Source organism: Barbus barbus (genome assembly GCF_936440315.1).
Source record: "Barbus barbus genome assembly, chromosome: 9".
NCBI lineage: Eukaryota > Metazoa > Chordata > Actinopteri > Cypriniformes > Cyprinidae > Barbus > Barbus barbus.
Window position 1 is genome coordinate 12,989,233 of NC_136737.1, and position 25,267 is coordinate 13,014,499.

The 25,267-nt window shown below is 38.2% G+C and overlaps 1 protein-coding gene across 1 annotated transcript in view; it reads left to right on the forward strand.

The window, feature by feature from the left end:
• Positions 1-25,267, forward strand: part of LOC306874727 (serine/threonine-protein kinase Nek7-like) — a 69,133-nt gene that overhangs the window by 18,557 nt on the left and 25,309 nt on the right. The window contains exons 2-6 of the mRNA XM_079424945.1: positions 1,652-1,731; positions 8,188-8,325; positions 14,520-14,582; positions 19,832-19,942; positions 22,575-22,683. Of these exons, the coding sequence (XP_079281071.1) occupies positions 1,678-1,731; positions 8,188-8,325; positions 14,520-14,582; positions 19,832-19,942; positions 22,575-22,683 (475 nt within the window). The 5' untranslated portion in view covers positions 1,652-1,677. The remainder of the gene's footprint in view (positions 1-1,651; positions 1,732-8,187; positions 8,326-14,519; positions 14,583-19,831; positions 19,943-22,574; positions 22,684-25,267) is intronic.

Here is a 25,267-nt window from a genome sequence, read left to right on the forward strand (position 1 = left end):
GTCAAATAAAATTTGAATTTATTCTAAATTTGAAGTAACATTTTACGCAATACTTGTACCACCAAAAATATTTGAAAACAAAATGTCCGTTTTTCTAAGCTAACTTCGTTCACTGTGTGGAAACAGTTTTTGGCAGATGCCAATGATTAGGATTGCAGTTATTCTCAAAATAAGCACTAGGTTTGGATCACTTTAAGTCCATGCAGTTACTTGAATGTGCATTGAAAACGTTCACATTCCATTTGAGCATTTTTACCAGATTTAGTGAGAAGCATATTAAAAGTGTTGCCAACTACACACTGAAACTGAAGCTCTTCTTGCAGTTTGAAGCCAAAATAAAGCCTTGGGGTTTTAACATTAAATATAAAAGCTATTTTTATTTTATTTAATTTAATTTTAATTAAAATGAAAAAGATTTAAAATATAAATTAATGCAAAAAGCACTGGGCTTACTTTTGGGTCACTGAAAAAGGCATGAGTTGATTCTTTTGAAAAGCACATCTAAGTTTGAGCACTTAAGTATTTTGCTAAACCTGACTTCATTTTTAATTTAGAGTCAAAAGGAATCTGTTGGTAGTTTGTAGTGTTTGTTGAACATACTATATGTGCTGCTGTTGATGTAGGGCTAAATGTGATTTTTCTTGTTGCCTTGATATCTAAACCAAAGCAATACCCCTTCAAAATGTGGGATGATTCACCCAAAAAATTAAAATTGTCATTATTTACTCATCCAAGTCGTTCCAAACCTGTTTGAGTTTCTTTCTTCTGTTGAGCACAAAAGAAAATATTCTGTAGAATGTTGGTAACCAAACAGTTGACGGTAGCCATTGACTTCCAAAGTATGGATGACAATGCTATGGAAGTCAATGGCTACCGTCGACCAAAAATGATGATACAGTAACATTGTGAAAAACTTGTTCAGCTGAAATGATGAGAAGCAGTTAATTGTTGAAGAACTTCACTAGAACACGACACCCTGAACAGTTTAATTATCCAGTTATTTACATTTAATTACCGATTTTTGGATTTTGGCTAAATGCAATCTTTTAATTTCAGCTTCAGTAAAAAAATTAAGAAAATCGTTTTAGTTAGACTTAATCCGTTTCAGTTCACAATGCTATCACAAATCTCTTAATTGCCAAATTTGGGCAGATATATCACTAACTGACTAATTTATAGATCATATAAATAGATTATAGATTATAATGTTTTTGGTGGTGGAACTGGTACTCTACCTGCTGTAGTACATATTGCCCTATACTGTCTTCCTCTCTAATTGTGTCTCTTTAGTGTTTTGACCACACTGTATTTGGTTACACACATCCAATGTTTTTTTTTGTTTTTTTTTTTCCTCTTCCCCCCAATAATTTTTAACAATTGAGTTTTACTATTCAATTTGAAGGGTCTTTGACAGGTCTCATTAACACAATGGGTGTCGTGTTCTCAGCGGATCGGGTTCCTTGGGTGAGGTGACGCACCGACTGTTTCCACAGCAGCGTGTGATTGTCAGGAGCGCTGCTCCAGACCCTCATTCTATTACCAGATTCACACGTCTACGTTCACTGGAGATTATTACAAGAAGCGAGGTTTGCTCCTGTGGCCATGCCGGGAATGGTCGACTCATCTTATTTTGTTTGTTTTTGTTTCGCAGGGGTGTAAGGGACTGCTGCTGTCACGATGGACGCCCAATCACAAGGCCAGCAGCCGCCGGTGCCAGTGTTTCAGCCACAGGTTTGTGTGCTCTCTCTCAAACATAAACACAAACACACATACAGTCTAGCCAAACTTTCTTTGTAATCTCATTATATAGGCGTTCTACAAAGCCACTTGAGTTTTTTTTGCCGTCTACCATTCCTGACTCACCACCTGCTTGCTTAGCAGCATATAGCACGAGCCTGTCACCCTCTTCCACATCCACATCTGCCCCCGTCAAATCTCCCCGTGTCTGTCAATCCACCCGCAGAGAGACAGGCGGCGGTCTGCTCTGGCTGTCTCTCCGCTGTGCTGGGTGAGAGGTGATAATGAGATTCTGCTCTCTGCACAAGCAGCGTTTCCTGCACACAGGAGCCATCATGTGTTTCCAGTGCCAGAGACAGAGGTGTTGGAAATCTGCTGCTTTTAGCAGTCTTTTGCTCTCTCTCTCTCTTCCTCGTTCGCTCTCTTATTCTCTCTTTTGACGTACTTCCTTTTCACACCCTCCAATCACCCGACTCCATTATTGTAAGTCGTCTTGTGGTAGGTCATGAGTTGTTCAAATTAGAGGTTGAACGTTTATTACGGAGTAATCGCTGCCGATAAAAGCTTTTTGAAGATCAGATACCAACCTTTGGTGTCTTCATTTATTTATCAAATGCATACATTTTTATATTGTATTATATTAATATGACAGATATAACCACTAATGTTTAAGTCCTCGTCTTTTTAAGCTTTGTTAAAGGTCTTGCATGAAAAATGCATGACATCGTAATTTGTTTTCATTGGAAGAGAGAAGTCTTTCAAAAACTGTTCTAGAATCAAGTTATTAAAAATTAAATTAAGATTTTTTGTTTCTGTTTTTTTAATAATTTTTTAGTTTCTGAATAAGAATCGTACACAATTCAGATTCTAAGCATTTTATTCTTTTTCACAAAAGTAAAAAACTTGACTTTTAATATTTGCTGCTTTTTTTCCCCAAGAAAATAAGTGTAATCCTTAACCTGTCATGAAGTAATCCATTGCCAGACTTATGTTGAGCATCGCATTCAAACTTTGAATGTCAAATGTCTTATGTTGAATTTTGCAAAGACCGATAACTTATGTGGGGAAAAATGCTAAATCCAGTAGTTTTTAAAGTCGGTATGTAGAATGTTTAAGTATTTTAAATGGGATGGAACGACTCAAGAAAAGAGACTACTGGAGTCCGATATATTATGAAATTCCAGATACCATGAACTGATTTGGTTCCCAATTACTTTTGGGAGTATTGATTACACAATAAACTGCTTCTAGGATTTTATATATTCTGGGCTCACATAGTCTCTTGAAATGTTTAAATGTACTAATTTTTTAAAAAGGTATTAGCCGATAATTCGGAATGAGGCTTTTTTTTTACCTTAATTGTTAGGCAAAATCCAATATCGTTTGACCTTCCGTGAGACATTGAATGGTCTTGTTGTGCTAAATTTGATAGTTGTCGAATACAGCGAGGTGGTGAAAACTACATGCCCGCCGTCATCAATAAACCATGAGAGACATTTGACATTAGTTTGAACGCAACACTCAAGGTAAGTCTGGCAATAGATTACACCGTGACAGCTTAAGAGAATGACTTTTACAAGACTCTCAACAAGCATCCAAGATCGACTTGTATTCCCTTGAAAGAAAAAAGAAGCAACCAGAAAATGCTGAATTGTGTATGCAATCACGCATACGGCGATATCATATCTTAAAGTCCCCAAGGTTTGATGGATATACATAGGAGATGCCGGATGAGTCGGTAAGGCTTGCATATTTGATGGCGCATTTGCTCTCCGAGCGAGTGGGAGTGCGAGATCTTCAGATCCGATTTAATCGTCACGGCGGATTTTTTGACGAAGCAAAATCCCCTTGTAAAGCAAGGGCTTTAAATACTGGAGTAGATTGAAGAGGAGCGGGGCGAAGGAGGTATAAATATTGCATGGGCCGGGCCTGGAGAGAGATGTTGATGAAAAGGATGCGAACAGGATCTCCTGCCTTGTTCCCCCCCACCACGAAGAGCCCCCCTCCAGCACCCACCAACCAACACCACCACCAAGCGCCGTCTTGCTACTCTACCACCTTTTCAGCGCTTCGGTTGTCCTTTCCTTGGCAGCCGCTGGCAGTGTTGTGCTGTCAGCTCACACCTAGTCTCCACACTGCTGCCGCCCCGTCCTCCGTCATTCTCCTCCTCCTATCTCACATCCCCTGTCATGCGGCCGCACGTCTGCATTTCTCTTTTTACACTTGTGTCACCAGTGGCCAACCCTCCATCCTTTGCTGTTGCTCCTGTGATGTGTTGTCCCTTTGAGTCATTTACCCAGCATGCTCTGCTGCATCTTCCATCCCCTCTGACCTTTTTTCTTATTTAACCAAAGCGACAGTTCAAGTCTAAAGCTCAAAAGTATACTTAATTTTTCTTTTTTTTTGTACATCAGCATGGTACATACACTTACTGTATGTGCGCAGTTGGATTTTTCTAACAAAATCTGCATGAACGATGCCTTTTTTGGCATGCACTTTGAGATTATTATTATTTTTATTTTTTTGCATTAGTTAGTTTGTCCACAAGTTGGTAGCAATGCAATGGCCTGTCGTTTCATAGTCATAAAAGAAACTGAGATGGAACAACAATGGCAAAGTACTGGAGAAGCAATAGTACTAGTCGCTCGTATTGACAAGCTCTTATGTAAAGGGGTAAAGATATATGCTCAACTTTAGATTAAATACGGTACAGAGACATCTTTTTCGATCATGACTTCTGGAGAGAAATAGCGCAGACATTAAACAAGGATCGAAACTCTAGTGCGCATGTTTTAAGTGCTTGTGTTCGTATTTTTTGAAAGGCTGTTTATTTAGCTGTACGCTGTGCAAAATATAAGTATACTTTGGGCTTAAAGATGTGGCCAAATTTAGCTTTGTTTGTCGAAATTTCACGGGGGCAGAATGCAGTCATTCCAATAGGAATCAATGTGCTTGGGAGTTTTGAGATGGGGCGAAAATGTTCCCTTTGCAGATTTTTTTATTTTTATTTTTTTTGGGGTCATGTGAATTTTCTGCATTGGCCAAATGAAGTTGCTTGCTACACAAGTGACTTTTGCATGAGCTGTGCTTTATTATTGTTCGCTAATGTGACCGCATTTGCGCTGAAATTGTCCCGCATCCCAATTTAAGACATTCTTGGCCCGTTCTTTCCTACAGTACTAATGTGCTTCATTTTTTTTTTTTTTTCACTCATTTTTTCGCTCATTTTCAAGTTGGTCACACATTGTCATACTGACCAACAGAAAGCGGCTTGGTTTGAAAGTAACTTCTATGTGAGCTGTGCTGCATGCAACAGACAGACTTTTTGCCCCTAATATTTTTACTGACCGGATCTTAATTAGGGATGCGGCGATAAATCGATTCATTGTTCAAATCAGTGATTTTCCCAATGAATCGCGATGCTCTCTGGAATCAATTCTGTATCATCTGCTGTTAAAAACTAAGCTCCGAATCAATTCCAGAGCGAATGCATTTATAAAATTGCAAAATCGATCCATGAATCGATTTATTGTCGCACCCCTAATCTTAATGAAAAGCTTTGCGTGAAAGTTGTTCGGCATCCCAATTCAAGTCGTTCTTGGCCCATTTCCTCCCACCTCCGTGCGTTATTTTTGTTTTCTCCACTTCACGCAGAGCTGCAACAAGCCCTTTGAGCTCCAAAGCTGCAATCTGTACAAACCGCGTCACGCCACTGTCGAGTGACCCCGGCGGTCGTGGAGATCCTCGGCTGCTGCGGTTCATCTCGTGTCAGCTCAGTGCTCTAAATTGTGTGACAGCGCAAAGCCACGGATGAGACAAGCTGTCAGTCAGGGCGCCCCTGCTGCCCTTTGAAGGCGAGGCCAGGGGGCAGAAAGGTGCCGCAAATGGCCTGTGAAGTTTACATACACTGCCCACTGCTAAACAGATTACCTCTAATGAAGTGTCTGGAGCTCAGGCCGCGTCAGGCCTAATCCTGGCTGGCAGTGCGTCCCTTCGGCTGCCAAAAAAGCCGCCACCCTCTGGCCTCCTCCCGCCGCTATGCCGGCCTCCCCGGCGATGGGAGGTGCCCGTCGTTAATCAGGCTGGACAGTGCGCGAGCTGACACGCAAATGTAGGTCATTGCATATGTAAATGTGTGATTAGCAAGCCGCATGCCAGAACACATTAGCTCGACTTTGCTCTCAGCATGCGCTTGTCATGCTGCTTTAGAGGCTCATGCTAACATTTGTCAAGCGACCATGCGGGGAGTGAAAGCAATGCCTTGGCCCTCTGCGGACCATCCGCTGCTGACCAAATCAACACCATACATATGTATCATCTATGGGTCAATGACAAATAAGAGTGTTTGCAATCAACAAAGGGAAAATCATTTATTAAAATCATTTTACATAAAATCCAGTTTACAGTACATGTGCCATATGTGGGTAACATATGGTTTTGAAAATTATGTATGCTATTTTCAAAAGTTTAAATTTCATGTGTCTAAATCACTTGGTGTAACTTAAGAATAATGTAAATATAGGTAAAATGTTTTTTACACACATTACGTATTAACTATGAATTAATTCATATTATATGTATAATTAATTCCACCACATGATGTCTGCATGGGTCCTCTATGAGGTAATTTCCTGTTTTCCTGCACCACATGGTTTTTATTTGGCTAACGAAAGTGTAGCAGTTATTGATTATATTATATAAATATATATTTGTATTTTTTGTCGTCAATAAAAGTAATTTTAATACTTTAATCCGTGTTATTTTAGCATTATTTATACTATTATAATATTTGAAGTTAGCTTTTATTTTACATTTTCAGTTTTAATTTTAGTTTCAGTGACTTTTGTTATTTGCTTTTGTCATTATTTGTACTTTATTTATTTTTAGTAATTTTAATTAGTTGCCAAAGCAACATTTTTAATTTTCGTTGTGAATGTTTTTAATATGATATTTATTTTATTTCAGATTTGAATTAACAAAAACTGTTTTAATAGTTTTAGCTTTAGTAAACGATAACAACACTGTTCTTAATTAACAAATACATTTATCATTGACCCCCTAAGCTACCCTGTATTTTTTTTTTCTTGGTTTGTATAAGCATGAAAACATGAATTTTCCAACTTGTTATTGTGTTCAAATAACCATTTTTTTCATAAGCCTCTGGATTTGACACAAAATAACTACACATTGGCGAGAAACCTGGTGACTTGGATATTAGCTTGATATTGTTAAATTTAGTCAGATCCAGCTTTCTCTCTTCGCTGCTTCTGCTGCACCAGATGTGTCTCTGGAAGAAGGGGCTGAGAGCGTGTTGTCACATGGAAAAACAAGCTCTACCTCAGTGTGTTAATTGGATGGGGCAATTCTTTGGCTCACACCTTTTTTTTTTTTTCTCTTAAAGCTGTCAAGTTAGAAAACAATGAAATTCTTAAATTGGTCGCCCCTTGATCTACATCCGCCCCTCTGGCATCTAGTCAATTTGCAGTGCTTCCTGCAACTCATTTCTTTCAGTTCAACCCGTTATAAATATCAGACAGTTTTAAACAATAATGTTGATGGATCTGACACATCGTCCAAGTATTCTGGTATTGTAAGAAAGACAGAAAGAAAGTTTCCTTTCTACGACTACGGCTGAATATCCTAATGGATGAACGTTTCGAGGAGTTGAGCGAAGCTTAATATGGAACCATAATATGAAAATATATTCCATGACTATAAATAAAAGAGATTTAGCATGTTTGCAAGAATACGATTGTGTCATCCTTCCCCTTCCTTTCGCATCTTCACAATGTAATTTGCCTTCAAGGCCGTCTTATGGCCATCCTCGGGTAGTTCTCCACAACATGACATTGCGTTCCACTATCTGTCACCTCCAGTTGCCAGAACGTTTGCGGGATTAAAGTTTACACTCGAAAAGCCTCTAAAGGTCAAAGTGTTAATTAATTCATTTATTTGCTCACACCATCTCCGAGGGGCTAATTCCGGGTTTTGTTTAGATTTTTAATTTTAGAGCGCAAGTGTCAAGGCGCTGCACGGATTCTTGGGAAGAGCACTCGGGGCGGTTTGTCACTAACTGGTCCAGCATAAGTCACTTCAGAAGTAGGGATGTCACCACTTGCCTGATTTGTCCAGACAGTATACTGCAAAGTTTCATATTGTGCTTTGGATTCAAAGTGTATTGTTAATGTTGATTCGTTCCCACACTCTCTTGCCCTGACATATCGCCCTAATGACACCTATCCCATATGCCCTCCAGAGTTTTCTTCCTTCTCTTGGCATATAAACAAAAACAATCGTGGAGTTTGGCTGGCAATGGCCGATCTGTGGGGACAGGTTTATTTTGATTTTATTTATTCTTTTTAAGTTTAAGGCGAATGGAAAAGCATGGAACGAAAGCTGTGTGATGTGCATTTCGCTTTCTTGAAATGTTCTTTTGTTCTTAATTTTCAGAAAATCCAACAGGATGTGGGTTATAACAATTTAGCCAATTTTCACATTATTAAGAAGATCGGAAGGGGACAGTTCAGTGAGGTTTATCGAGCTACATACATGCTGGACCATACACCGGTAGCTTTGAAAAAAGTGCAGGTAAGAACTTTTATTTATTTGTGAAATAAGTATATTTTCGTATCTCTGCAATTTATATTTTTAGTGAATGTTATGTCAATAAATTCTGGTGTAAACATTTATTTACCTGAAATAAAAATAAAGTGTGTGTATATATGTGTGTGTGTGTGTGTGTGTGTGTGTGTATATATATATATATATATATATATATATATATATATATATATATATATATATATATATATATATATATATATATATATATATATATATATATATATATATAACTATATATATATATATATATATATATATATATATATATATATATAACTATATATATATATAACTATTTTTTTTCTGCTACTTGTCACAGCAACTAAAATAAAAATGAATAAAAACTATATAGACATTTAAAAAAATCTTTTCTTTTTTTTTTTTTTTTTAAATATTGCGTTTTTATGTGCAATATCGCATTCATTATCGATGGCAATTCATCTACGATAATGAAAGCGATATTGTGTAGCTTGTCAGTGATCTACGGCTCCATGTATTAAATGCCGCTCCATTTGAAAACAGGTCATGGAGAATGGTGGATATTTAGGCCTAAGTGGGTGAAGATAAAAATCCTTGTCATTATTCTATCTTTGTTATTAAAAATAAGAACAAAGATACACATTACAAATACACATAATATACAAGTAAAACAAGCAGTGCTTTATTTTCAGGTACAATAAGCATATTTAGCAGGAGCATTCAAGAAACTGAATGAACAAATATAAAATTAAAACACTATATAGATTGATTCCTATTTGTGGAAAACCAAACAGTTGCTGGTCCACAGTAGAGGGCTGCATTGGGATTGGGACCCGCCGGGTCCCGCGGGACCCAACGCAAATCTCGCGGGAGCGGGCGGTTTGAACTTTGCTGCGGGCGGGAATGGGCGGCTAAAAAAAAACACTGCGGGATCGGGAGGTAGCCTAGCGACATGATGTCATTGTCAACAAAATCAAAGTACTTGAAGTCTAAAGAAACGCGCGGTAGCCTAAGCGTTTTAGATGTCCCCGATAGCCCAGGCTATATTCATCTTCCCTACCAGTGCGTCAGAATACATGCAGGTCAGGGAAAGAAACAAACATGAATCTCTTTAATAATAGCAATACAATACGTTTTTTTCCCCCCGCGGGACGGGAGAAGACACACAATCAATGCATCTCTATTATCGTGCGGGAATAAATTCTCAGAGTTTTGCGGGTGCGGGCGGGAGTGGACATAAATATTGCGGGAGCGGGCGGGAGTGTAACACACACGTTGCGGGAGCGGGCGGTAATGGTCAGAAATTCGGCGGGCGCGGGCGGGAGCGGGATGAAAAAAACAGTCCCGCGCAGGGCTCTAGTCCACAGTGACTTCCATAGTATTTTTTTCCTGCCATCAAAGTCAATGTGTACAAGCAACTGTTTGGTTACCCACGTTCTTTAAAATATCCTCTTTTGTGTTCCACACAAGAAATAAATTAATACAGGTTTGGGACAACATGTGAGTGAGTAAATAATGACAGAAATGAAATTTTAGGGTGAACTACCCCTTTAATGACAGTGGGCAGCAGGTCCCTTTATGACCTGCGCGCATCTAACAGGCACGCATCCATTTTTCTCTCAACTGTTTACTTTCATTTTAGACATAACCAACCAGTCTATATGTAAACCTTGTGTGCTTTGACAGTATTAGCGCAAAAGATAACTTAGTTGAGTAATCAGGCGCTATTAGACATTAGGGCTGGGACAATACATCGATGCATCTCGAATTGCAAAATGATTCTGAGATTTTCCGAATGCATCGCGATTCCTCTGGAATAGAGCCCTGCACGGGCCTAAAATATAGGCCCTAGCCCGGCCCGTGTCCGACAGCTTATCAGAATTACCGGTCCGAGTCCGACCCGAGCCCGTCTTTTTTTTTCCCCTTCTCCCAAAACAGCTTATACGGTTTCAGCTGTTAAAATACTTCAGTTTTGTATGAAATGGCAAAGTGATTGTATTTCGTTACTTTATTAAGTTAATTTAGAAAAACGTTTGGAGCATTTATTTTTATTTGTTAAATGTACGTTTTTTTGTTTTTTAAAGTAAGGACCCAGCGGCAGACAGTGAGTTAATCATAGCCTATGTTTGATATATTTAGCATTCTCAAATTATCACGACTTGTCTAAAATTAAATCTATAGTTATAAAACAGCTCCACAATGTTAGTTTAAAGGCTTAACCTAGGTTAATGTGCACTGATGCATATCCAGTCGTTTGTGCGGAGAGTGGAAGCTGAAGCGCGCTTTACAGGAAATGGACGCGCCAGAGTGATCACTTGCATTGGAAACATTTCAAATACGCTGTTATTTTTGCTCATAAAGGTAAGAGTAATAGGCTTCATTGTTCGGAACTGTAAAGGGCCTACTTTTGTTTGTGTGCACTCAAAATATCAACAAAGCATGCAATAAAGACATTAAATAAAGAGGAAAAAAGCAGTTTCGGTTTTGAGCGCTTCTGAAAAACTCTGAAGGCACATCCATGAGGAGACGGTGAGTCAGGATCATCATCAAATGCATGGATAATCCAAAATGCAGCTTTTCCCGAAGCATTGGGGACTTTTATTAGTAACCACGCTCCAAATTCTCCCCCATGCTCGGTATGCTAATGCGTGCGAATATGCGTTGTGTATTGCGCAGGCGATTGTGTAATATTTATAATACGTATAATCAGTATTTCATACAGTCGCCATGTGTGCTCTGCGCATAATTAAAGGAGAGAAGCTAAATGAGCCAGAGTCCGACCCGAGCCCGATCTGTAAAAAAAAAAAAAAAAAATGACCCGAACCCGGCCCGAATAGACTCAGCATGTCAGGCCCCGTCGGATCCCGACGGGCTTGCAGACCTCTACTCTGGAATCAAGTCTGAGCTTAGTTTTGAACAGCAGATGGCGCTGCATGCTTTAGAAACAGCCACACTCTGCTTGTTTCCAAATCCTTACACTCACTTGAACCTAAAATAATCATTCATAAAATTAGAAAATGTTTAAGTGAATTACAAGGGTATTCACAGTGGGCTGTTTATATATTAATTTTACGTCATAAAAGCATTCTGAGCCGAGGTGAAATTACAGACTGACCCTGCGTTTCATTCGAAAGGGCTCATCCCTATGCCCTAACCCCTTCAAAGTGTTTACCCTCCGGAGTGAGAGCTTCAAAGGGTCTAGGGGTCCAAACAACTATTTTGAGCACTTCGGTGGGCGATATATCCCGTTTGTCAGCCGAACGCACAAGCGCTCTTCAGTGCTCTTCTTCATGAGCATTTGAGTGTGCGGATAAAACTAGATTAAAGCGCCATCTGCTGTTAAAATCTAGGCTCAGAATCGATTTATGAGGACTCGCGATGCATTCTGAAAATCTCAGAATCGATCCAGAATCGATGTATCGTCCCAGACCTATTAGACATGCTTTTTAGTGTGCATGCGCTTCAGGTGTACAGGCTCAGAAAAAGTGCACGTCAGGCCAGTGCGTGAAACGTTTAACCAGCAAGGCTTTTAAAGTCATGTAAATAATGTACTTTTGTGATTGTGAATATGTGCAGTGTCCCGTGAGAGTTACTCCGCCGCTGAGTTAACACTGATATGAATGTATGTGGCGTTGTACAGTATATTGATACGGCAGCGCCAGAACTGTAACTGATAGAATGTGCGCTGTAGCCCAATACTACGATATTTCTTCAAAAGCAGATCGTGGAGACATTTTTATCGTCCACGATCAAAAATCGTTATATCGCACACCCCATATATATATATATATATATATATATATATATATATATATATATATATATATATATATATATATATATATATATATATATATATATATAGTATTTTAGTGAAACTAAAATAATTGTCATTATAGCTAAATATATTATGCATGTTTAGCCAAAATATATATATACATTTATTTTTGAACATTTTACAATATTTCTTGCTGTTTTTGGCGATGTGTTTTATTTTATTTTATGTAAACATTTTTAATTAAAGTTATTGTAGGTGAATATATTGTAAATATTCAGTTGCTATTAACAATTTTAAGTCTGTGTAATTAATAAAATAAATGAATATTTGTTTTTTTATTAAATGCTGAAGCGTATATCTGAACCGTCCAAAAGCCACTTTAAGAGATTCATGTTTGGATGGAAGCTTGTTGTATTTTGTGTCTTGATTAATAACGTTTGTTCTGCTGCAAACATTATTACACAGATGAAGGAAATTGTAAACACTTTTTATATGACTTTAATCCAAAGTCAGTGGCTAAACAAATCTGGAATTTATTTATTTATTTTGGAGCATTGAATAATGAATTTCACATAACAAAAATATTATTATAAGATAAAACAGTACTGGAAAATTGAGTTTAAAGTCAGTGGCTAATCAAATTCGGAATTTTAATGAAGTTATTAATTAATTTATTTGTTTATGTTTTGGAACATTGAGTCATGCATTTCACATAGCAAAAACATTATTATAAGATAAAACATTACTGGGTTGGCTGATTGGAAAGCAGCAAAACCCTCTTTTTATAAACACAGCCATCAATACATTTGTGCAAATTTAGTTTGAACAGAAACAGGCATCTGATTGGCTCTTACGCTGATAATCACGATTGAATCGGTTTCTTTTCCTGCCATAAAGCATATTCACAGACACAGCCAGCACATAAAAAAGCTCCACAGTTTCCTCCGGATGTGCAAAGCAGACGTGCTGGAAGAAATAATTGGCAAGCTCAAGATTAAAAGAGCGGTGCTCGGATACTATCGCTTCTGCTTTCCAAGCGCACACAACAGCGGTCGACTCTGTCGCCACCACTGACTTTATTAACACTAATGATGAGCCCAGAAACAATTGGCATTTTTGTATGTGCCATTAAAAATGACAGGTAGTAACAATCTTGACTCAGTGAATATATATCCCATAATGCAGTTCATTCATGCCACTTGTTGACTTGAAAATTCAAGATTTAGAGCTTCATACATATTGCAATGCAAATCAACTTTAATACATCGGATTTTGTACATGGTTCAAAGCTGTCAGGTTGGATGTCCACCATGGGCAACATTTCCACCTTTGGTGATTACGGTAATTATTATATTCAATGTTTTCTCATGCAAATTGTGTGCAACCCTGATTGCATGAAGGAAGAATGTAATATTTAGACTAGTTTCACTTGCTTTAGATTTGAACGTTTTAGTCTGATTTTTAGACTTTTGCCTTGAGATTTTCTGTGTGCTGTTTACACTGTGCTTTATTATAATCAGGACAGACATGATCAAAACCGTGTTTTAACAGATACGTCTAACATACTGTCGGCATAATCAGCTTTTGATATTCTAAAACGGCACAAACAAACTTGTTTTACAGCAAGTAGAACATAATGTAAAGTCAGACGGTTATAGCAAAAATAAATTGTGCTGTTACGAATGAGGACATGAATCTTTTTATATTTAAGTAATTAAATATTAATTTAATTATATTTAGGTAATAAATAAATAAACATTAATACAAGTAAATTAAAATGTATATAAATCATAATTTTTAATATATAAAAAAAGATAATGCAAATAAATTAATTCAGTAACTAAATGCATGCATTAATATAAATAAAGATGTAAATAATTAGTAATAAATTAAAATGTTAATAAATGAATACAAATAAATAAATCAAAACAAGCTTGTATCACTATAAGTCATTTAACAGTAATTTATTAATAATTAATAAATAAATTGAAAGATAAACACATTTTTATTAGCAAATAAATTAAGTCAACTTAATAAATTTAAATATAAATTATTTAATGTAATTAAATAGATTTAGATTTTTGTACTATTGGAGTATTTTGGAGAAACATTAGGCCTACATAAAATTGGAAGAACTAAAAATGAACCCTGTTTTCTTGCACAGTTCGCCTGACCCATTAACACAGGTGAATCTGGGAAAATAGGGATGCTTGAGGCAGGAGGGGTGTAGATGTGGTGGGGCAGGAGATTGGGGGTCCTGGGTTTCAGTGTGACGTACCCCCTCCTTGCTCTACCACCCTGTACCAGTAACATATTTTTTACTTGCTTTTTCTTTTTCTGTCTTTATGCCATAACTCGCTTTCTCCTTCCTCTTTCTCTCTCCCTTTTGATCTTTTGATAGATATTCGACTTGATGGATGCCAAAGCTCGGCAAGATTGCATCAAAGAAATAGATCTCCTGAAGGTAAGAAACCAGAGAAAAGAGAGACAGACACCATGTGCCGCTATTAGGATCTCTAAAGGTGCCTCTGCCGAGACCCGATACCAGAGAAACGCAGAGAGAGAGAGAGAGATTCAGAAACAGAAAACAATTGATCTGGATTAGACCTTCAGCTCTTTCTATCTCTCTCTCTCTCTCTCTCTAGGCAAGTGCAGAACACGGTCCTCTTTGTGTCGTTCCTTCAGGCCAAGATTGACTCTTGTTTTTTTCCTCTATGCGGTGCCACAAAATACATTTTTTCGACAATAAGCATTTCAGACCAGCAGTTTTAAATATTTATTTACAATACATGCCTTGCCAGCATTTTAATTGGCCACGAAGCCATAAATATGATAGATGGCTGTATGCTTTTGTGTGATATTTAAATAATAATAATAAATAAATACATACATACACACACACACACACACACACACGCACGCGCGCACACACACACACACACACACACAGTGGTGTGAAAGTGTTGGCTCCCTTTCTGATTTTTTTTTTAATGATTGTCACACTTTAATGTTTCAGATCATCAAACAAATTTCAATATTAATCAAAGATAACAAGTAAACACAACATGCCGTTTTTGAATGAAGTTTTTTATTATGAAGGGAAAATAAAATCCAAACCCACATGGCCCTGTGTGAAAAAGTGCTTGCCCCCTAAACCTAATAACTGGTTGGGCCACCCTTAGCATTGCAACAACTGCAATCAAGCGTTTGCGATAACTTGCAATGAGTCTGTTACAGCGCTGTGGAGGAATTTTGGCCCACTCATCTTGGCAGAATTGTTGTAATTCAGCCACATTGGAGGGTTTTCAAGCATAAACCACCATATTTTACTGTTGGTATGATGTTCTTTTTCTGAAATGCTGTGTTACTTTTACACCAGATGTAATGGGACACACACCTTCCAAAAAGTTCAACTTTTGTCTCGTCAGTCCACAGAGTATTTTCCCAAAAGTCTTGGGGATCATCAAAATGTTTTCTGGCAAAACTGAGACGAGCCTTCATGTTCTTTTTGCTCAGCAGCGGTTTTTGTCTTGAAACTCTGCCATGCAGGCCATTTTTGCCCAGTCTCTTTCTTATGGTGGAGTCATGAACACTGACCTTAACTGAGGCAAGTGAGGCCTGCAGTTCTTTAGATGTTGTTGTGGGGTCTTTTGTGACCTCTTGGATGAGGTCATGGCCCTGTGTGAAAACACTTTTTCACACAGGGCCATGTGTGTTTGTATTTTGTTTTCCCTTCATAAAAAAAAAAACCTTCATTTAAAAACTGCATGTTGTGTTTACTTGTGTTATCTTTGGTTAATATTTAAATTTGTTTGATGATCTGAAACATTAAAGTGTGACCAACATGCAATAAAATAAAAAATCCGGAAGGGGGCCAACACTTTTTCACACCACTTTATATATACACACACACACGCGTGCGCACACACACACACACACACACACAGTTACGCACATAAAGAAAAAAAAAACAAGGTTTTTAGAGAGAGAAACATAAGTCGCATTTTATTATTTCAATCAGAAATAGGCCAACGTGAATTACAAACATTATAATAAACACTATAAACATAGCTAGGCTATTTTAGTTCCCCTCACTCCGCAACAAATCTTTTCAATTAACAGTAGGCTATTTAGAAAAGTAAGAGAATTAAAAATGTAATAGCTATAGACTATAAACGACAAACCAAAACACATTCATATAGGCAAAAATGAAACTGAAACCAATGTTGGGTCTCTCGTTCGACACAAAATCAAATGTTTCCGTATTCGCGATGTATTTGAATGCCAAAATAGCCTGTTATTTACCTTTTATGAAGGCCTACTTCACTCGCGTTCCAATATCCACGTAAAACAAAATGTTTTGCATAACTTCACGGCGGTATGGTGATAACGCATAACGGCACAAATTTTACTACATAGGCTAGGCCTTATTTAAACCAAGCAGTGTGTTTTTTCCATATATTTGATTGTTTTTTTATAATGAAAATGAACAGGCTGCATTGTCAAGGTAGAATGCTTAACTATGTGCGCGCATGCGGCGCTGGTGCAATCACTTGATTTTTTTTTTTTTTTTTTTTTTTTCCTTCTAACAGTTGAAGCAAATACTCCTTTTAGTCATGAAGATAATCGGAATTGTAAAAGGTTTGCTTTTATTTGTATACATTCACAATAAAAACAAATCTTTGCGCTTTTGTAAAATAAGCCTAAAAAATAGGATGCCGATTTCTGCCCTCTGGTTTACTTTCGCGCAGCACATAAGTGAACCGAAACTCTGCATTTGCTACTTGTTGCATAGTTTTTCTTTTGTTTTCTTAAATTATTAAGTGAAAATATATTTCTCGTGTGTATATACACATACATACATACACACACACACACACACACACACACACACACACACACACACACACACACATGTATATGTATATACAGGTATATGTATGCATGCATATACATACATACACACACACACACACACACAATAGTTTTATGCATATTTAATATTTATTACTATTATTATTATTACTACATTGATTTATATTTGTAAAAAATATTTAATTTATTTATTTGTTACTATTTACTCAACTCTGTTTGTATTTATGTATTAATTTATTTATTCATTTATGTATGTTAAGGATGAAGGTAACACTGCAACATAAAGGAAATTTAGCACTTCCATTTTTCTTCCTTTTTTTTTTTAATCGTTTGGAGTTCATCAAAGCTTAAACAGGCTATGACTTGCAGTTGCACAAGCACTAACGAAAGTTAATGACAACTCCAATAAGAGCTGACGTCTAGCTGATCTGAGGTGTCTGAATTCTCTCTCTGCTCTCTGTCTTTGTATCGGTTGTCGGATAAGCCTTCCTTGAACACACACGCAAATGCACACTTCTATCTGTGTTGTCATGTTAATTGCTTCAGCTCGATTGTGTCCATTGCAGAGCCAGTTCGCGTTCCATCTCCGTCTGTAGGCATCATCTTTGAGACAAGATAAAAGCCTTTTTCACCCTGCTACTTTTTCATATTCTTGTTCTTTTGTATATACACTAATAATCTGACAAAAGGGCTGTTCAGGCTTACAGTGATCTCCTGCGACAAAGTTGACCAATTTCGGCCATGTGACAAAGTTGTGACTTCAAATGAGCTTCAAAAAGGATTCGTCTTTGCCTACATGCTGGAATATCATAGATTTTTGAATGATTTTTGTAGAAACCGACAGTACAGTGACCCGCCGACCTCCAGACTCTTTATGAGAACATAAAGTAGAAAGACGCAAGGTAGCACTTTCAAGCCCCCTGAGATACCTTCAACTCCCACGGGAGGAAGTGGACGTGGCGGGTGAAGGGGTCACGTTGCTGGCGGGGTGACGGAGGTCACCGTCATGCTCCTTAACGACACTTTGCCATCCGAATGCACCGGGGTCAGAGGCTGCCGCAACGCTGGCTCCTCCTCTTCATGTCTCTCACTCGCCCCTTTTTATCTCCTTTACACAATCATTTCTACTCCAGCGCTAATGAATTCAGTCGTTATAACCAGCTCACCTCAAGCCGCTAACAAGCCGATTGCGTGGAACACAGACTCGTGTCTTCTACCTCAGTGGACAAAGCTGGAGAAAAATACAAAAGAGTCGCAAATCAAAATAATGAGCGAGAGCCGCCCCTCCCCGACATATCTGTCTATTTGTTTTACGGTCACTTAGAAACCCCTCCCGTTTTCCTTCGTAAACATAATTACGCTGTTATGCGGAAATGTTTTGCTCCCAACAGAAATCGCAAATTCCTCCTCTACTATTGCAATCCATTCGAACTATATTAACATTTCGAGACTCAAGAGGAAGCAACGAGATTGCAAAATCGCTCGCAGGACCCACATGGCTTCTCATAATATAATTGTCACTGTAATCGGCCTCGTCGTAAACAGAGGGTGTGCTTAATATTATTCCCAATGGAAAACAAGAGTGAAATTACAGTGTTTAACGTGATTAAAGTCAACATCATGCCATGTTTCATGTCCGCCACATTGGATGTGCCAGCTAAGGGGAAGCAAGAATGGGGATGACACCGCCGGCTGCACTCGCTGCAGCTGTGTGATCCAAAAATACATCTAACGAAAGTCACAGGATGGCAACAGAGGCATGCATGTCCTCCCCTATATCAGCGCGGGGCATGAACATTTCTTTAATAACCCCCTCTGCTGTGTCACAGCGCGTAGCGGGGGCCCAACACCCTCCCGCTCGTGAGGGTTTTTGCCTGTCTCGCTTCTCATTGATACTCTTGTTTTCTTTTATTTTGCGACCCCCCCCACCCCACCCCTCCAGTCGACTTCAGTGCAAGAAGCGATCGCGACTCATTGACCAACCAACAGGAAACAACGAAAAGCTGAAGGGCTGGGGAGATCGTGCCATGCTGCCATGCACTGCTGCTGCCTGGCCTACAATGTTAACATCAGCTAGAAAATTCACTGTGTTTGTTTTCTTCTGTTTATTAGGGGTGTTTGCTAAGACAAGCATCACTTTTGCTATTGCTCATATTTAAGGGATGTAAACAAACCCATTGCCCTTTAGTATTCAACTTCATCTTGCACTGTTTGTGCTAAATGCCTTATGCAGGGATGCCAGGGTGGGCTTTCTGACTTTGGACTACCCAGAAGACCATTTAGCAAATGCTCAGAGCTTTAGCTAACTCAAATATTTGTGAATATTTACACTCTCACACACACACACACACACACTCTCTCTCACACACACACACACACACACACACACACACACACACACACACACACATATATATATATATAGATATATAGATAGATAGATAGATAGATAGATAGATAGATACACACACGCACACAACTGGACTGGAGGAGATTATCTGACTTATTTCATTTATTTACATTTTTTTATTTAATTTTTTTTATTTCATTTTTTACCAAACATAAACACTATATATGTGCATTATTTGACAACCATTATTTTTCTGTCATTTCTGATATAACCACAGTTGTCATGAATGTGTTCCATTCAAGTCGTTTGATTTTGAAGAGACCAGAGTACCTCAAACACTAGACGATAATGTCATGTTTACCTTCATACAAGCTTCTGCTTTGGTTTCTGCTTCCGTCTTATTTGCAGGCTTTCCTGACCCACAGTCTTGTTAATATTTAAACAGTCACTGACATTCTGCCTTTTCCCTCTTTCCCTCTTCTCCACAGCAATTGAACCACCCCAACGTAATTAAATACCATGCGTCATTCATTGAAGAGAACGAGCTAAATATAGTACTGGAACTCGCAGACGCCGGAGACCTCTCACAAATGATAAAGGTAAGGACACATGCCGATTTGTCAGCAGTTTCCTTTTTCCTCCCTCAGAGGATTCCCACCGTACCGAAAGCTAGATGTCCGAACGAAGGTAAAATGATCTACATCCCGATCACGTTTTTAGGATACGCTTTGGTTTGGCTACAACAATCGTATTGTTTATTAGAATCATGCACGTTCGATTCGCTCAGCCATCCTGTTTCCTCCTGACAACCCCTGCAAATGATGCTCCACATTTAATGGTCTGCATGTAAAACCCCTCACCGCCAAATCTCCACCCTCATAAATCATTCCCAGCGCAAACAAAGCGTTTGCAGAAGGATAAATGAGGAACAGGATGGATTAGTATGACGACGCTTTCGACAAGTGCATCATAACGCACGCTTGCACAAATATCCCAACTTCGGTCTGCTCCACCGCGCCGCTGGATTTCTCTGTCCTTCTGCTCTGCAGCGCTTTAATTAGTTTATTTTTTTATTAAACAATGTCACTCCAAAGATGTATACAGCAGCTAATCCCCTCAGCATTGTACGAGCGAACATTGAGCCATATGTAAAACAGAAGCTCCGAGTGCATAAATTTTACGTCTTTTTAATTTTTTTTTATTTTTTTTTGAGTCAGCCCCCTCCCCAATTCTCTCTGTCCATCTCGGAATTCAAATGAAATCAAATGGCCCCTTCATTTGCATGCACTTACAGAATATTGCATGTGCCGTGTTTGCTTTTTAAAGGCACAGAGGGGGCTGCCGCTCTCCCTCATTGACATCAAACAGCCCTCTGATATGCAAATAGAAAGGCAGGGGAAGAATAGATCCACCGGCTTTGTTTGGATCTGGGCCAAGGTTTTCTGTGCTCGAGACCACACGCTTGCTGCCGTTCTGTGAAGAGGTATGGGTGAGGACGAGGCTCAAAACGGCCTGAGTGAGTGTTCGCATAATGAAGTATTACGTCGCGCTAAAATAACCTGTTTTGTTTTGTTAATCAATTCGCGACCCCTTTTAACTGCCTCGACAAGAAGCTTTACTTCATAATTATTGAGACTGGATGTGAAAAGGTCATAATTACGCAGTCGTTTTGGCTAGGCAAGCTTCATTCTGTCTTAATTAATAGCGTAACGTCATATTAGTTTCTGCTTTGAAGCGAGGTCGTGCACTCGCAGACCTCTAAAGTGACCGCTCTGGACAACACGGTGCTAAAAGCTCTGAATCACTGTAGAATTTTGAAAAGGATAATTTGATGCTGTATCACACTCGGCATTTTAGGAGAATAATAGATGTTGGTTTTATGAAGTAGCGTCCAGAATTGTCAACAATACGAAAACATCTGTTTGATTAAAACAAATGGTGCGCTTTGATCTCAAATTGTAATACCAAACGCACTTGAAATTTGTGTTTAAGAGATTAAATGATATTCATGTCAAGAGATGATTGGTCAGTACAAATATGTGTTTTAAGACAAATCCCACTGCGTTCACAATAAGTTAACACAAAAGAGTTGGAGTCAAGGTGATTCCTTTGTAAAATCTTTATCTGTTACTTTTACAGTGGTCATGGAAAACAATTGTGCAATTACAAAAAACTAAAAACATTACATTGGATATTGCATCTGATTCGTGAGCGAATTGTTTGAGTTGATACTGTGAATTAGCATTGGTTCACAAATTGTTGATTTGTGTCGGCACCGATAGCCTTGTGGGCGTCCCGAGTTCGAATCCAGACTCAAGGACCTTTCCCGATCCTCCCTCTCTCTCTCTCTCTCTCTCTCTCTCTCTCTCTCTCTCTCTCTCTCTCTCTCTCTCTCTCTCTCTCTCTCTCTCTCTCTCTCTCTCTCTCTCTCTCTCTCTCTCTCTCTCTCTCTCTCACACAATAAAAGGCAAAAATAAAACTTTTCAACAATTGATTCATTAGGGAACTGTTCTGATAATGGATTTGCATAAAACTAGATAAATGGATTAATAACATGTTTACCATTTCTTTCGGAGTAACACCTAATAAAGGTTTGAATGTAAACTATGATGTTTAACATTCGTTTTTGGCTAATTAATATTCAGTATCAACTGATAAAATCACAAATATCAGCCAGTAACTAATGTTAAAATACTCGCATATCCGTAATGTAAAGATCTTGTTGGCATAATCTAAGTGTATTCTGTCTGATTCACGGAGACGTTTCTCAGTGCTTGTATGCTGTAATCCTCCTAAGCATGTGTGCATCTTGAAAGTCTCCCCAAATGTTTTTCCCCATGAGGCTCCTGCTGTACTCACAAACTTCAGATGTTTTCCATTGCAGTTGCTTCAAATGAAAAGGGAAGGAAAGTTTATTGAGGGGTTTCAATTTAGAGCCTGCATCAGATTATAGTCAAACCCAGAGCCCTTCACATTCATGGTCATTCTGTTGTGCTCTTTTTAGAGCTGCAGGGGTTCATGCTGGGCTTTTGCGAAAATGTATATCTTAAGACTTCTTAAATCTTAAAAACTGTGTGCCTCTAATAGTCATTCAGCAGGTTGAGCAGTTTGACTGCTAAACATTTAGAATAAAACATTAATGTTACGGGTTAACGAAGATTGCATGCGTCTATGAAAAGTCTGGGCTGCCATCACAGCATGTTTATTTATTTATTTGTTTATTGCCTGCAGCATTTCAAGAAACAAAGACGGCTGATTCCTGAGAAGACAGTATGGAAGTACTTTGTTCAGCTGTGTAGTGCACTGGAGCACATGCACTCCCGCCGCGTCATGCACAGAGGTACACACACACACACACACACACGTATTGTGACATGTACATGTAGAAACAGACTTTTAATATTCTACACTTCTATTACATATTAAAACATTTTTCTGTCCATTTTTTTCTCACACTCACTGACCCTTAAAGAAATATGTCACCTATAGGAGGAGTTTCTTTCTTCATTGGAACATATTTAGAGAAATATAAGATTACATGGATCCTCTGCAGTGAATGGGTGCCGTCTGAATGAGAGTCTAAACAGCTGATAAAAACAAAACGCTAATTCACAAGTAATCCACACAACTTAAGTTCATCATTTAACCTTTAGTGAAGCAAAAAGCTGCATGTTTGTAAGAAACAAATCCATAATTAAGGTGTTTTAATTTTAAACGGTCACTTCTGGCCAAAAATACAAATCAAAATATATGTCTGTAATCCATTGAAATGCTTCCCCCAATGAAAAAATCCACGTTGTCCTCTCACATCAAAGTCCACCGACATACTGGTTTAGAACCATTTGGACTGTTTTCACTAGTAAACGGTGCTTGATCTGTGCATATTTCTCTCCTGATCAAGACAAAATGACTTTTTCACTGGAGAAAGCAATATTATGAATAGATTTCTTTTATATTTTAGCCGAAAGCAATGGTTTAAGAACATCTAAATGATGGATTTATTTCTTACAAACATGCAGCTTTTCACTTCTCAAATCGCGCAGATTTTTGTGGATTATTTTGGTGTTTTTATCAGCTGTTTGGACTCTCATTCTGACGGCACCCATTCACTGTAGAGGATCCATTTGGTGAGCAAATGATGTAATGCTAAATTTCTCCAAATCTCTTGCAATGAAGAAATAAACTCATCTACATCTTTAATGGGCTGAGGGTGAGTAAATTTTCAGCAAATTTAAATTTTTCGGTGAATCCTTCCTTTAAAATTTTCTACACCAAAAGGTTGATTTTTCCATTGTATTAGTGTAGCTATGTATAAAGCACACAATACACGTTACCAACTTGAACTCGTTTCGAAATTTGTGTGGTGAAATCCTCACCATCATGCAAAATTACTAATCTTGTAAATTCCTATTAAAATGATTTTAAATTTTACCGGGAAAAATAGAAAACACTGGTAAATGCAGTTGAAAGTCTGACAGAAGACAGTTAATAGATGGATAAATAACATTTACCATGTATTTCGGGAAGTAGAATTTAGAATAAAAATTTTGTTCATAAAGGTGGACTAAGTCGCTAAAAAGTTGATAGATTTTGAAATGTAAATATTTCCATGTGTTTGTTGATGAGGAAAACTGCCTTTTTCAAAATTGACTAGTTGATGGGTTATCTTAAGATAATCTTGACTAATCGGAAGTTTTATTTAATTAACTAATCGGACAGATTTCTTAAAGGTGCATTTACATAATATGCCTCCTTGCGTACAAAAACAACTGTGCAACTGTGGAAAAAAAAATGTTTTTTGGTAACCAGCTAATTAAATTGTCAACTGTTGGATGACTAATCAGCCATCTTGACCTATCCCAAATCTTGACATCATTGACCCCCCCTCCCCACACACACTGCATCATCCTTGTGCTGTATTGCATGTTCCACTTCTCATCTGCTTCTCATCAGCTCTGAGATGAGACTCTAAAGTCTTTGCTATGCACAAGCTTGACCAGACACACTACAGAGTGCATTGCATCATCCTCTTGCCATTTGAAAACAAGCAAGATGACGCAACTGTCCATTGCGACCCGAGACAGTCTTCCCCAGTTCCCATGTAACTCTTGTCGAAAGTATTGTAACATATGAGTCCTGTGTGAGTCTGTGTATTAGCAGTACTGGTAAAGGTTACAGCAGGCCACGGGTTTACATTCAGATCATTTCCCTTGTTGATTGTAAACTGTTGGGGGCAGTCAGTTCAGATCTTGTTCTTCTTAACCGCCTGGCCTGTATGTATATGTTACTGTTGGAAAAGTTCATGTCCAGAGGTGTCTGACATCAAACACGAGCACATGCTTCCAGAACCGTCATGTCTTTGCTCAAATGACTTTCAAGAGACCAGCCAAAGTGGTGCGTAATACCTCGCTAATGGTAACCTTTCCGTTAACCTTTCCTAACATTTATACAGGCCATTTTTGCATCTGCATTAAATGCTGCTTCTGTTTGACGTGTGTGATTCTGGTCCACCCGATCAACAGGTTCTCACACAATCACACAAGTTTAGCAGGTTTCCATAGAATTTGAATGCATGTCAAGTTGTATATTTGCCTCTTTTTTTTTTTTTTTTTTTAAGAGCTCAACAACAAGGAGTTTACAAAAAAGTACTGTTTTGCCACTGAAAATTCTACCACTATTGATCTTGTGCATGCAATTTTTTTGCACATGCTGATTTTCGGACAAGATAATGTATTCTACCTGGCTAACATAGCCATGATTTCCTAAAGCATCAGTAGGAATGTGTTGGAAAAAAAAGATAGATTACTTACAAATAGTCTGAGTACAGATTACATGAAGAAATTTGTAGTTAGTAGCGTAATCTAGGTTACTTGTTTTAGATGTAATGTAACATTGGTATAAAAAAGTAAAGAGAAGGAAAACAT